Below are 12,546 nucleotides of genomic sequence, written 5' to 3' on the forward strand. Positions count from 1 at the left end.
GATGCATTATGAACAGCAACATGATAATATATAGATCCAAACAAATTAAACAGTTTTGAGAAACCTCTACAAGCATACCTTCTCACTGACACTTCTCTTTTGTTAATTATTTTACGTGTTCCAAGAAAGCTGATACTGTATATGTCAATGAGATACATTATAATATAAAGTCACATATTTGCCAATATGGTCAATGGGTATTTGGTATCGAAAGAAATGAAGTTATGAGTAAGTCCGTAGTTTTTTTTTTTTTTTTTTTTTTGCTTCAGAACCAAACTGTATTTTAGGTATATAAGAGTGGAGAAAGGAGGTTAATGTTTGTGATCTGTTTCTCCAGGACACAACCAACCCATGTTGCATTGAAGTCAGTGTTTCCAAATTCAAACTAATTATATGACTTCAGAAGAGCCAGCTCATGGTTTTCTGCTTTTGTTTCTTTTTCATTCTCTTCCAAAATAATGAGGGCAAGACTGAGAGAGGAACTAGGAAAATGACTTGGCTCTGATCTGTTCCATTCTTTGATAATTTAGGGGGTGGGGTGTTCGCTCTGACCTTAGTCTAACTTATTTTAATGGCGATTTAAAAAGACAGGAAACCTTATTGTCTTATTTCTAGAAAGATGAGTAGTTACAAGGAAATGTGACATGTTTGGTAATTCTTTGTTTATTTGTTAATATATACATCATTTTTCAAAAACAAATGTGACATGTTTGGTTTTTGTGTCTCAATTCCTGTTCCCCAAAAGCAATACAAGATTTCAACCAAGTGTTTGTATGTTCATACATTTATGGATAAAGAGAAATATTGCTATTTAGAACCATTCAAGTCTAAAAACCCTCTTTTTTCTGTGTCATAGGGTGCTTATGACTTGTTGAGGAAGTATTGAGCTACAGAAACTGACTTGTGCCTTTGTAAAAAAGGTGGTGGACCTGTCCAGTGAGACCTTCAAGGCCAGTTGTCTTGTGTGACCCTTTTGAGGACTTACTTGGGTTTCCCTTAGTGTAGTCCACACAACCTTCCGAAACTTGGACCACAATATTTGGAAGTATAGATTTTTCTTGTGTTTAGATCAGATCATTAAAAGGGACCTACACTGGTTCTGCTTAGCTGGGTTGGTGACCTACATCACACTGGTATCCCAATGAGTTTCCCTCTTATGAAAGATTTAAGGTATAATGGCTCATTAGCTCATAACATCTTTAGAAAATTACTGTTTTTTGTTTACTTTCTTATCTCTAAATAAAATTCATTAATACCTTTTATATAAATGGAAGTACTGTGCAATCATATTCCTTGTCTCTGTTTGCCATAGTCATATTTCATGGCCTTTAAGACGGAACATGTCTTTTTTGAATGCACATCTTCTTTTCAATTGTGTTGTTATCGATTTTATTAATTTCTTATATTGTTGAGATTAAATATGTTTAAACTCATTTTTCAAAACAATAAAAATATCCTAAAAATTAAGAAAATAACTTTTTTTTATTTCTTAACAAATATGCTATTTAATTATTTTTAAAGAGTATATAAAGTATTTGAATATTGTTCAAATCAGTTTCGAGGAAACTAAAACCCATTCAGAAATTGCACAAGTTTCCCCACCATAAAGGGTAAGGGAAAAACCCCCAACTTGAGTTTATTTTTTGTGGTTTTTAGATTCAGTTGAATTAGGTAATGTTCAAATCAGGTTCTAAGGAAACTTAAACCCATCCAGAACCCGCCATGTCCCTATTATTATACATGTGAAAATTCAATATATCTTAGGGATATTGGGTGAGACATATAATGTGTAACATTGTTGTTGGAAGACATCTCAAAGGGGCATTAAGGTAAATACTTTCAATACGTCAAAGAGGTGGCAAAGGGTGTAAATTGGTGTCATTCTCATAAGGGTGGCACAATGATGTAAAAAAAGAAGATAATGTATGTCTATTCATGTTTTTTCTTTTTGCGAGATTATAGCCCCAAGGGTACGCATTGTAACCTTCCTTCATAAACTATAAGTGAGACTCTAGGCAAGGGGTAGAATATTAAGTCTCCCCTCTTCTCTCTTAAATTTGTCCTTACACTTTTCTTTCAAACCCTCTCTCTCTCTCTCTCTCTCTCTTTCTCTCTCTCTCTCTCTCTCTCTCAATCTCCTTAGCAATCCTTATCTTCTCTTCCTTCTTCCTCTCCTTTCCTTCTTCTCTTCTTCTTCTTTCTCTCCTCTCTCTCTCTCACTCTCTTGGTCGAGTACCTATCTTGGGATCCTATATCTGACATAGTATCAAAGCATTAGGTTTGGGATATCGAAAATATGATGTTGGTTTATCAAGTTTTTATCAACTTTCTCGATGGAAGTTAAGGTGTTGATCAAGATTCAGTTTAGAACCTCTTATGGTTCACAAAGACAAGTTTCTTCTTCTTTTCTTTTCCTTGAGATGAATGTTGTTGTACATCTCGAAAAAATAAAGGTTTATTAAGCATGTTTTTTATCAGAAAAGATTGAGTTACTACATCTTATACATTAGTTTTAGCTTGGTTAATATCGATGTGTTTAATCCATGTTGTCTTCGATTAAAGAACTTAGTTTTTAGACTGACACAACTTGTGGATTCTTGGTTCTTTGTTTGATGAATGAAGTTTTGCTATTCCATTGATGGTTCCATGGTGTTTCATGAATGAAATGCTATATTTACATATATTGAAGATTGAAGATTGGCGTCATAGTTCAATTGTTTATTTTGAACTTGTGAAGGTGCTTGCATTGGTGCAAGGATTTTTTTTTGAAAAAAATACATGTTGTTCTCTCACGTTGAAAGGAATTTTGTCATTAAGATTTGCTCTCGATCCTCTTCCTAAAAGTTTAAAAAGAAAAAAGGGAAAGAAAATGTTGGAATTACATGATTAGCTAGCACATGATTTATAGAAAAAAAATTCCTTCTTTAGAAGATCCACAAGATTGATTGAGATATCTTGTGTTTTTGGTATAATTTTACTTACCTTGAGTTTCTCTTTGGAGTGTATCCCTCGTGAGACAAGATTAAAAAGTATTACCAAAAACTTTTTTTTTAAGAAAAATGGCAACAAAGTCTAGATTCTTTTATTAGTGGTTGGCACCAAACAACTAGAAGGAAAGGTTCATTCTTTAAAGGATCTCAAAGATATTCAAGGTTTTTTTCTTGGTATGATTATTGATTACCTCCCTTAATTATCCCCTTGCCTAAAATAATTAAGGCAAGTCCAGGATTGAGATTGATTTGCTGAAGGGGCACCTAAGATATTTAAGGAAGGTTTTCTAATTTATTTTTGGCAAGTGACTGATTGAAGGAAGATTTTCCTTGATTTGATTTCTTGGTTAATATTATTTCGGTCACATGCTTTATCTTGGTCAGCATGCCCCTTCCTTATTTAGTGCATGATTAGTTGTTGCAAAGATTTCTTTGATTTTTTGGGATAAATCTTCCTCCTTTTCCAAATTGGTCCCAACTTGAGTTGGTTAGCTCTTTCTTTCCAAGTTGGTTCCAATCCGAGTTGGCCTTGGTCTCCTTCTTCTTGGGTTAGTTCATATTCTTTGTAGTTGTCTTACTTATTTGATTCAAGGTGCTTCCATTACTTATATCAGACTTAAAAGTTTTTTTTACAAGTCTTCTTTGGTGGTTCCCTCTCGAGTTATAACTCTCCTCTAAATAAAGTTTTTTTGGTTCATCTCTAATGGTTTAAGATCACATGGGGAGTAAGAGTGACATTCTCAAGATTACCACTATCCTCTTGAGAGGATAATCTAATCACTTGAGTTGGTCACAATCGGTCAAAAGATTTCTCATTACACGAGACCTCTTGGGCCATCACACCAAACAAGCTCTACCTATTGATGAGGAGGACATCTCCTCTATAAGTGGTTAAAGAATGTTACATTGGTAATCAGTTGGTTTATAGATAGCATGGAGGACAATGTAGTTAATAATGTGGTTCACCTTGAGACAACCAAACAAATATGGGATACTTGTGTGAAGTTGTACTCCAATACAGAGAACCTCTACAAACTATATGATGTTATTTAGAACAAGTTTAATACCAAACAAGGGGACAACCTACATGAGTTATTGGCACAGTTTGGGGGGCTGATTCAGGAGTAGAAAATTGATCATCTCTATTCCACTGATATTTCGGTTCAAGAAAAGCAGTAGAAGTCTTAGCAGCTGCTATTCTTGTAGCAAATATCAGACCATACCTTGAGGTGGCCAAGACTCAACTTCTCAACTCCTCGGCACTTCCATCCTTTGATGACATAAGTGCCACCTTACTTCGGATAACAAACCATTCTTCCACTCACACTGGGGTATTTACGACGTTTTCTCTCCCTAGCTTGAGGGGGAGTGTTGGAAGACATCTTAAAGGGTATTAAGGTAAATACCTTCCCCACGTCAAAGAGATGGCAAAGAGTGTAAATTAGTATCTTTTTCATAAAGATGGCACAAGGGTGTAAATAGAGAACATAATATATGTCTATTATGTCTTTTCCTTTTGAGAGTTTGTAGCCCTAAGAGCAATGTAATCATTGTAACCTTCCTTCATAAGCTATAAATAGAGATTCAAGGCAAGGGGTAGATCATTAAGTCTTTTCTCTTCTCTCTCAAATTTTGTCCTCGCACTTTTATCTCAAACCCTCTCTCTCTCTCTCAATCTCCTTAGCCATCTCTTCGTTCTCTTCCTTCTACCTTTCTTTTTCTTCTTCTCTTCTTCTTTATCTCCTCTCTCACTCTCTTGGTCAAGTACCTATCGTGAGATCTAGGGGTGGCTTTGAACCGATCCGGCTCGCGAGCGGCTTGACCTCGACTCGATTCCGACTCGGTTCGATTCAGTATACCCGAATCTCGAGCTGAGTTAGAGATCCGAGATCGGCTCGTTTAAATTAACGAGCCAAGCTCGACAGAATTAAGGTTTGGCTTGAAAGATCACGAGCCGACTCGTTAATTTAACGAGCGGCGCGGATTCAGGGGATTCGAGACTGGGGAGCGGGATCGGAGCTCCGAGCGGAATAGAGCGGGAGCAAGAGGGGGGAGGGGGGAGAGTCTTCCTCCCCTCGTCACCGCCGAGCCCCTCCAGCCACTAATGTGGCTGCCTCCTCGCCGGCCGCTTTCTGCCTTTCCGTCATCGCCGCTTGATTTCTTCCTCCTCGTCTACCTTCACCTTTGTTTCCGTCGCCGACGAAATTTTCCCTTGGCATCGTTTCTCGTCTCAGCGGAAAACCAAAACCAGCAGAATACCTAAGTTAAGGGGATTCTTCCCCCCTCCCACTCGCGAATTCCTCATGGCTCTTGAAGAAATTAAAAATACATTTTAGTAGAAATAAGTATCTAGGGATAATTAGTGTCTCATATTTTTTTAAACATTTTTTTACTTGAAAATTATTATTAAAAAAATCATATAATTTTCTAAGTAAGATTTTCCTACCAAGATGGGCTAGAAAACCGTATAAAATTTTTTTGAATAATTATTTAACAATTGATGTTATAATACTTTTAGCATGAGGCAGTTTTCATAGCAATTTTGTGTTTGACATTTTATTTGATTAAAATCTTATCGATAAGTATAATAATATATTAGATTGATTATTAATTTTTATTTATTTCCCTAGAAGAGGCAATAAAAGGTCCATTTAACTTTCCTAAGAAAATTTTAAAATATTTCTTGTAATTTTCTAATGAGTCACTAATAGTAATAGGATTTTATTTAAAGGTTTTTTTGGGAAATATGTATCATAGGAATGTTTTTCCTAGAATATAAATTTTCAACTAGGGGCACTAAGGAAGCCATAGTAAATTTATGGCTAGATTCAAAAATTACAAAATGAGCTAGACAACATTTGGAGTAAAAAAATTAATATTGGTGCGTTCTAATCCATTATTGAAATTCAATCCTGAACCTCTCCTATCATTTTTTTTTTTAAATGTATGCATAATTTTATATAATTTTTTTAACATATATTTTATGTAGAGTATTAAATGCAGGTTAAGCTTGAACTCAACTAGATCTCGAGCTTGAACTCGGTTAAAATTATTAGGTTCGAGGCTAGGGTCGGTCGAGCTCGAGTTCAAAATATTTAAATCAAACTCGGCTTTAACAAGGTTCGGACTCAGCTGGATTCGATGCCACCCTTATGCCCAATTTTAAGTAGAGGTCGTTCTCAATTTTATGTAAAATGTATACATAATTTTATATACAATTTATTTGACATGTATTTTTTGAAAAGTTTTAAATATATATTGGAGCACAAACTTGAGACTTGTATTTCTAGAAAAAATTTAAATGAACGTTGAAGCTCGATCTTAGCTCGAACTCAATAAAAATTATTAAGCTCGAGCTCAAGTTCGAAATATTTAAATCAAATTCGGCTCGAACTTCGGGCTCGACTCAAACGCCACCTCTAGGGAGATCCTAAATCTATCAATTATACAACATTATTTTTGCGTTGGGGTTAGGATATGGAAGATACAACATTATTTTTGCGTTGGGGTTAGGATATGGAAGATGCCACTTTAAGACGCCCACCTTTGCCAATCAATAACTTTTACAAGTAAACGATTACACCAAATGGTTGAGCAATTTAACTTTATTCATCTATTCTCCATATTATATGTATAAGGTAGCAAATGGGTAGGATCCCACGAAATGGGATCTGGGCCAAATCCCTCTATATGCAAATTGGTAGGATTTGGATTCAGACAAAAGCTCGTTCAAGGTCTTTCACGAAGCTGTTCATTTGGATTTGGACTTATTCGTTAGCCCTATCTTTCTCCTTTGTATTTTCTCCTGGGTTCTCACGGAGAATGAAATCTACCATTTCCCTTGGGGCCTTGCTTCTCTTCTACTGACACTGACCGCAATAACCATAGCCAACCCTTACGAACTACTTCGGCAATACCAAGCTAGAGCTTGCATCTAATTCAAGAACAAAACTGTCATGGCCTATTAGCAATTTAGCAGTCTCTCTCTCTCTCTCTCTCTCTCTCTCTCTCTCTCTCTCTCTCTCTCTCTCTCTCTCTCTCTCTCTCTCTCTCTCTCTCCATGGGACGGTCAAACATCGGATACCATGCAGATGCAGTTCGCAAACGATACCCAGTGGGTAATCATAAACCATAATAACTATATTTAATGAAGGCACTGGAAAAATAAAGGGTACTTGCAGGGCAGAAGTGACCATTGCAGCAAGAAGAAACAGGAAAAGCAGAAAGAAACAGAAAAAACAGATAATAAATGAAACTTGCTATTTTGTTTTCATGTCACAGAGGAAAGGGCCTCCTCCGAAAGAGGAAAAGCAAAGCTCCAGGCAGCCTGTCACATCTGACCCTGCATTGACAACAATCCAATGGAAACAGACAAAAACAAAGTCTTAATCGACCATATTATTATTGCTAATGAAGACCAAAATTTGTTCATGCATGAAATGAGATTATGAAAACCTTATTTATGTACACAAAAAGCTGTTGACAACACCCAGATTACATTGTTCTGCCACTCTTCTGCACTTTAGCTGCTTTCTCCATCGTTCCTGAACCAGTGTTTCTTTTCTGCAGCTGTTCATCAGTTCCCAAAAGATCATTTCTAACTCTACTGATTACTCCCTCTTGTCCTTCTATGGGCTGATTATTGAACCCATGAGACGGTATTTTAACTACAACAAAAAAAAAAAAAAAAACCCGGAGGAGATCAGTATGTCCAGTCCTGTGGCAAACCAGTTTCAGATGAAAATGGATATGGTTTCCCCTGCCTTCCCGGACCATCGTTTTTCATTGTCTGCTTTCTTGGCTCTGTGTTTTTCATACCTGAACCTATATATCAAAACAACTATGCAGTAGATTAGCAAGACAACACTTTGGCCTATGCTAGACCTGATATGGAAATCAGGTTGGCCAGCAAACCTCTAACAGCTAGATCACCATGATGTTTTAAGTATTAATTCTGAATGCTAGAGAGGATTAAGGAAGTCCATTTCGTGGTTTAATGACAATTTGATATTAAGACATACCCAACACTAGTCGTTTTCATGAAAGAATTTTCATTCAAACATGGAATAATCCATGGTAAAGTACAACAATTTGATATTAAGACATACCCAACAGTAGTTGTTTTCATGAAAGAAATTCTCACTCAAACAAGGAATAAAATATGGTAAAATACACACAGAAGGAGCAAAACAAGAAGCTACATAGACAAACCAACACCATTCCTGGAACAAGTATTAATTCTAAACTTGGTTATTTTAATGGTAATCTGTTGTCTACTTTATCAAAGAGAAAACACTATGGGTAGAACTAAAATACAACAAATTCCATTGAAAAATCAGAATCACAAACACAGACAAGCCAGACAATGTAAGCAAATAAAAAAATTAAAAAATTAAAAAAAGGAATAATAGAGGCATGCATTTTCATTACTTTCAGGGCCTTATGAATCATGATGGTTAAATGGACAGAAAGGTACAAACAGAACAAAATTCAAGGGTTCCTCTGCAAGTTTTCAGAACTTATCAAGTAAAAGAGAAACCCAAAGAGGAAGATGATCATAAAGGATTGCAGAAACTAACCAAACATGACCCTATCACCAGAAGCCAAAATACCTCCAAGACACCAGCTCATCAGCTAGATTCAACACACCAACCAATTTAATAAATTTAATTTGGCTCAAAAACAGAAAAAGCTTGAGGGTTTGAGCTTTTACTTACTGGGTTTTCGTCTACTCTCCGCATTTATTACACGCGGCAGAAACACTCCCGTACCTCCATACTCCCTCGTCCCACTTCCACCAACTCGAACCGGCATGACCCGATTTTGCATAGGGTTTGGCTGCCTCTGCAAAACCCTAGCTCTCTCACGCTGAATGATGTGTGCCTGTACAACAAAAGCAACGGAGAAGAGGGAAAACGTGAACCCCCAAAACAAGTCTCAAAAGGCGAAGGGAAACATGCGATAAGCAAATCAAGCAAGGTGACTCTCCTTACCGGAGCTTGAACCAGTTTCCCTGGGTGAAAGTAGTGGTAGTGGTAACGAGGCCCGACAACAGGAGGAAAATGGCTTCCCCCGAGACATGCATGGCCATGACCGTTACCCACGTTCTGCAGCGCTTGAAAACCCAACCCGGTCTGTGCCGGTGGATAAAGAGCTCCAACTCGAACCGACTTTGTCAACTGCACGAGAACAAAGATTTTTTTTTTAAAAAAAAAAAAAAGATCAACACTAACAAGCAGAAACCTGCCGTCTCTTCTTCTACAAGCAAGAAAGAGCAAACCCAGTTTAATCGAGGCAAGAGAAAGCCGCAAGCGATTTTTGCTTGCAGAGTGGTAAAACGCAGCGTAAATGGCGGAAATAATAAGGGACATAAATGGTAATAAATGGTGTCGTAAACGCGGCAAACAGAGAGAAAGTAGAAAAACCTCGAAGTTGCCGGGTGGAGGCCTGACGGCAGGAGCAGGAGAATCGAGCATGGCTAAGGCGGCGAGTTGTTGAGCGAGTTCCTCCATGTGAGTCAACCCCGTCGGTTCAGAAACGGGCCTCCGGTGGTAGAACGTCTCGTCGGGGAAGATATCGGAAGGAAGGTAGAGTTCGCCATCATCCAGATTCTCCGCCATGTTCTAACTCCCTCCCGACGATTTCCGGGAGATTTCAGACTCGGGGAAAATGGGGGTAGGGGACAGAGCCAGCAAATTTAAGGAGGAAGAGCGAGTCGTTTGTTTTTGGGGGAAAAAGCTCTGCAAACGAGGGAGGGAGAGGAGTTCAAAACGAGGTTACAGTACAGGCTTCTAGAGAGAGAAACTCAGAAACCCAGAGGCGAGGGCAGTATAGAGAGCAGAGAAAGCGAGTGTACGCGCGGTGTATTGAGAGGGGAGAGCAGGTATACGCATGACCAAGAATCATATGTGGGTTTTTTTGTTGGTGGGGGAGTACCGTACTCACACGTGACCCGCAGTGGGCCCGTAATTCCCGCCGCCCGTCCGTTTTGGCTCGGTTTTTTTTTCCTTTTATAAAAGAAAAAATACTTTCTTGACGTAAATACCCTCAAGATGGTTTTTTGAAACAGTCGTATCCAAGGCGTAATATAGTGGCATTGTCGAAACTCTAGGTGACAAATTTGGGAATTCAAAAGCAGTCCGTTACTTTAGAAACGGAGTCTTGTGGTTCCGAGTTTGTGTCCGAGTTCCAACACGGAGAGGTAACGAGTCGTGACAATAACTATGCTAAAAGGGTCTGCAGTCTGCCGATCGTTTTAGTTTGGACTTTGGAAGACAATCGAAACGGATGCTACGATGCCTCCCTCCCAGGGGAGTTGAGTTTTAGGATCTCAATAAGAGGTAGAGTCACGTAGATGCGCAGTGGCCGAGTCAATTAATATTAAGTTAATTTTTTTTATTTAATTTTTTTCCTAAATTTTCATAGAGTGGTTAAAAATCCAACTTATAAAAACTATTTTCTACAATAATAAAAATTTCTTTTAGTTAGGCTCGAATTTAAAAGAGAATATAAATAGGGGCAATTTTGTAAAACTAAGTAATAGATATTATAAAAATCAATAATTAAAATTAAACTTTTGTCACTTGTACAAATGAAAGTTTATAAATTAAATAAGGCTATTTTCATAATTAAAAAAACTAATAATCTAAATCTAAATAACAAGTATTATTATTATTCCTACTCTTTTTTAGTATCTTATTTTGTGAAGACAACTTTGAAAAAAGAAAAAAAAAGTTTTTAAAATTTGAACTTTTTTAAAGATAATATTTATAATTTTTTTTGTTTCCAAATGTCAAGCTCATGATTTAGTGGCATGTCATAAAAACCCAATAACATGTTACATGAGACATTGATAATTTTTTAGATAAAACAAACATTGAACTTAGTAACGGCAATACCCACTCGGTGCATTTATGACTAAGAGAGAAACTTGGGATTTCCAATTCCGAGTTTAAACAAAATATAACGACAAGTTAAGTTAAATTAGAACTCGTTATTGTTATTATTAAAAATAGATCACTTAGTCCTGTGAGTCATAAACTTAGAGGAGGTGAATAGTTTTGTGAGGACTAAATGAAATTTTAAATATTTTTTGTTAAGAGACACCCACATGTGTAGGGTGCATGACTAGTAAATAAGGAGAACTTTCATAGAGATAACATAAAATTATAATTATGCAAGTTGGTGTATGTCCTCGTATGTCTTTTTCTGGTTGAAGCATATAACTCTAAGGGCATTGTAGTCACTTTAAACACATTCAGATAACTATAAATATAACCTCAAGGCATGGGATAGAGCATTTTAAGTTTTCCCTCTTCTCTCTCAAATTCGTCCTTAGACTTTTCTCTCAAACTCTCTCTCTTCATCTCCTTAGTCGTCCCTCTCTCTCCTTTCTCCACTCTTCCTTTTTCCTCTTTTTTTTTTCTCTTCTTCTTCTTTTTCTCCTCTCTCACTCTCTTGGTCGAGGACCTTACATGAGATCCTAAATTCAATATGGTATCAGAGCTATGGATTTAGGATCTTGACATTAGCATGGTGCAAAAGTTATTTTTTCATCAAAGCTTCACGTGGATTTTGTGGATTTTTTTTTTTTTTGTGGAGCAAGGAGCAAAATTGAGATTTTGACTCATTCAAGATATGTTTGTTTGTTTTTTCTCCTTGTTTTCTTTGAGATGTTTACTGGTTCTTACTCTCAGAAAGAAGGTTGATGAATGATTATATTTTTTTCATATTTGGATTAAACACTAAGAATTGTTAGAATTCTGTGTTCGGTTTCTCTTAAACCCATGTGAGTGTGGTTGAAGGTTTATATCTTGATGTTGTTTGGATGCTTGGAAATTTTATTTTTTGGATTAAAACATGATTTTTCCTGCTGTTATTATGAGTTATTATGTTCATTCTACGGTGAATTTGTTGGAACTTCAAAAAACTAGTTTTCATGGTTTTTCTCTCCACTAAGTATTGTTAATTGATGCAAGGGGAGAACTCTATTGGGAAAGGATTTTTTGCTGGTTAAGCCAATTATTTTAATCCTTTCTATATTGATTTATCTTTTGGAATTCCGTACCTAAAATAATTAAGGCAAGAAGGGAAATCAAAGATTGTGATTTCTTTGGTATAAGTGGCATCTATGACCAAAAAATGAGAGTTTATTTCTTTTGAAAGATGTTGATTTTGAGCAAGATCTTCCATGATTTTATTTGATTTTTGAGACCAATAGATGGATAAAGGTGACTAGGTTTTACTCAAGAGAGAGGTAAAAAAGGAATTCTTCTATGAACATGATGACTAAATAAACTTTAAAAAAACAATAAGAAAATTTTGAGATGGAAATAAGTGTTCAAGCGATGCTACTGATGGATGACTAAACCGGTTGTGCCATAACCTTGCCTCTGTCTGAGAAGTGGAATCACAATGATTGGAGGCAAGTTTAATTAATAAAGTTTCCCCTGTTCATGGTCGCCACCAATCACCTACTTCATTGTGAGATCTTAAAGCAGTGGTGGCAACAATAGTAGTTGAAGACACTGGAGAAGATGGAGGGGACACCATCAGA

At 36.7% G+C, this 12,546-nt stretch overlaps 1 protein-coding gene across 3 annotated transcripts; it reads right to left on the minus strand.

Moving 5' to 3' along the window:
• Nucleotides 1-7,161: 7,161 nt before the first annotated feature.
• LOC137960302 (uncharacterized) lies at nucleotides 7,162-9,835 on the minus strand. 3 transcript variants are annotated; one of them, XM_068807886.1, is made up of 6 exons: nucleotides 9,416-9,835; nucleotides 8,984-9,169; nucleotides 8,708-8,873; nucleotides 8,570-8,624; nucleotides 7,446-7,814; nucleotides 7,162-7,332 (listed from the first exon to the last, which is right to left on the minus strand). In XM_068807886.1, the coding sequence occupies exons 1-4, from the start codon at nucleotides 9,608-9,610 to the stop codon at nucleotides 8,584-8,586; spliced, it is 588 nt and encodes a 195-aa protein (XP_068663987.1). In that variant the 5' UTR covers nucleotides 9,611-9,835; the 3' UTR covers nucleotides 7,162-7,332; nucleotides 7,446-7,814; nucleotides 8,570-8,583. The 3 variants fall into 3 exon arrangements, with proteins under 3 accessions (XP_068663987.1, XP_068663985.1, XP_068663986.1); XM_068807884.1 differs by lacking the exon at nucleotides 8,570-8,624 and having other exon boundaries at nucleotides 7,446-7,657; XM_068807885.1 differs by lacking the exon at nucleotides 8,570-8,624.
• Between the last annotated feature and the right edge of the window lie 2,711 nt (nucleotides 9,836-12,546).

This window comes from Aristolochia californica, unplaced genomic scaffold (assembly GCF_029961685.1).
Source record: "Aristolochia californica isolate CCGP_79_NKW_82.1479 unplaced genomic scaffold, dmAriCali1.0.hap1 SCAF_3, whole genome shotgun sequence".
In the NCBI taxonomy this organism is placed as follows: Eukaryota; Viridiplantae; Streptophyta; class Magnoliopsida; order Piperales; family Aristolochiaceae; genus Aristolochia; species Aristolochia californica.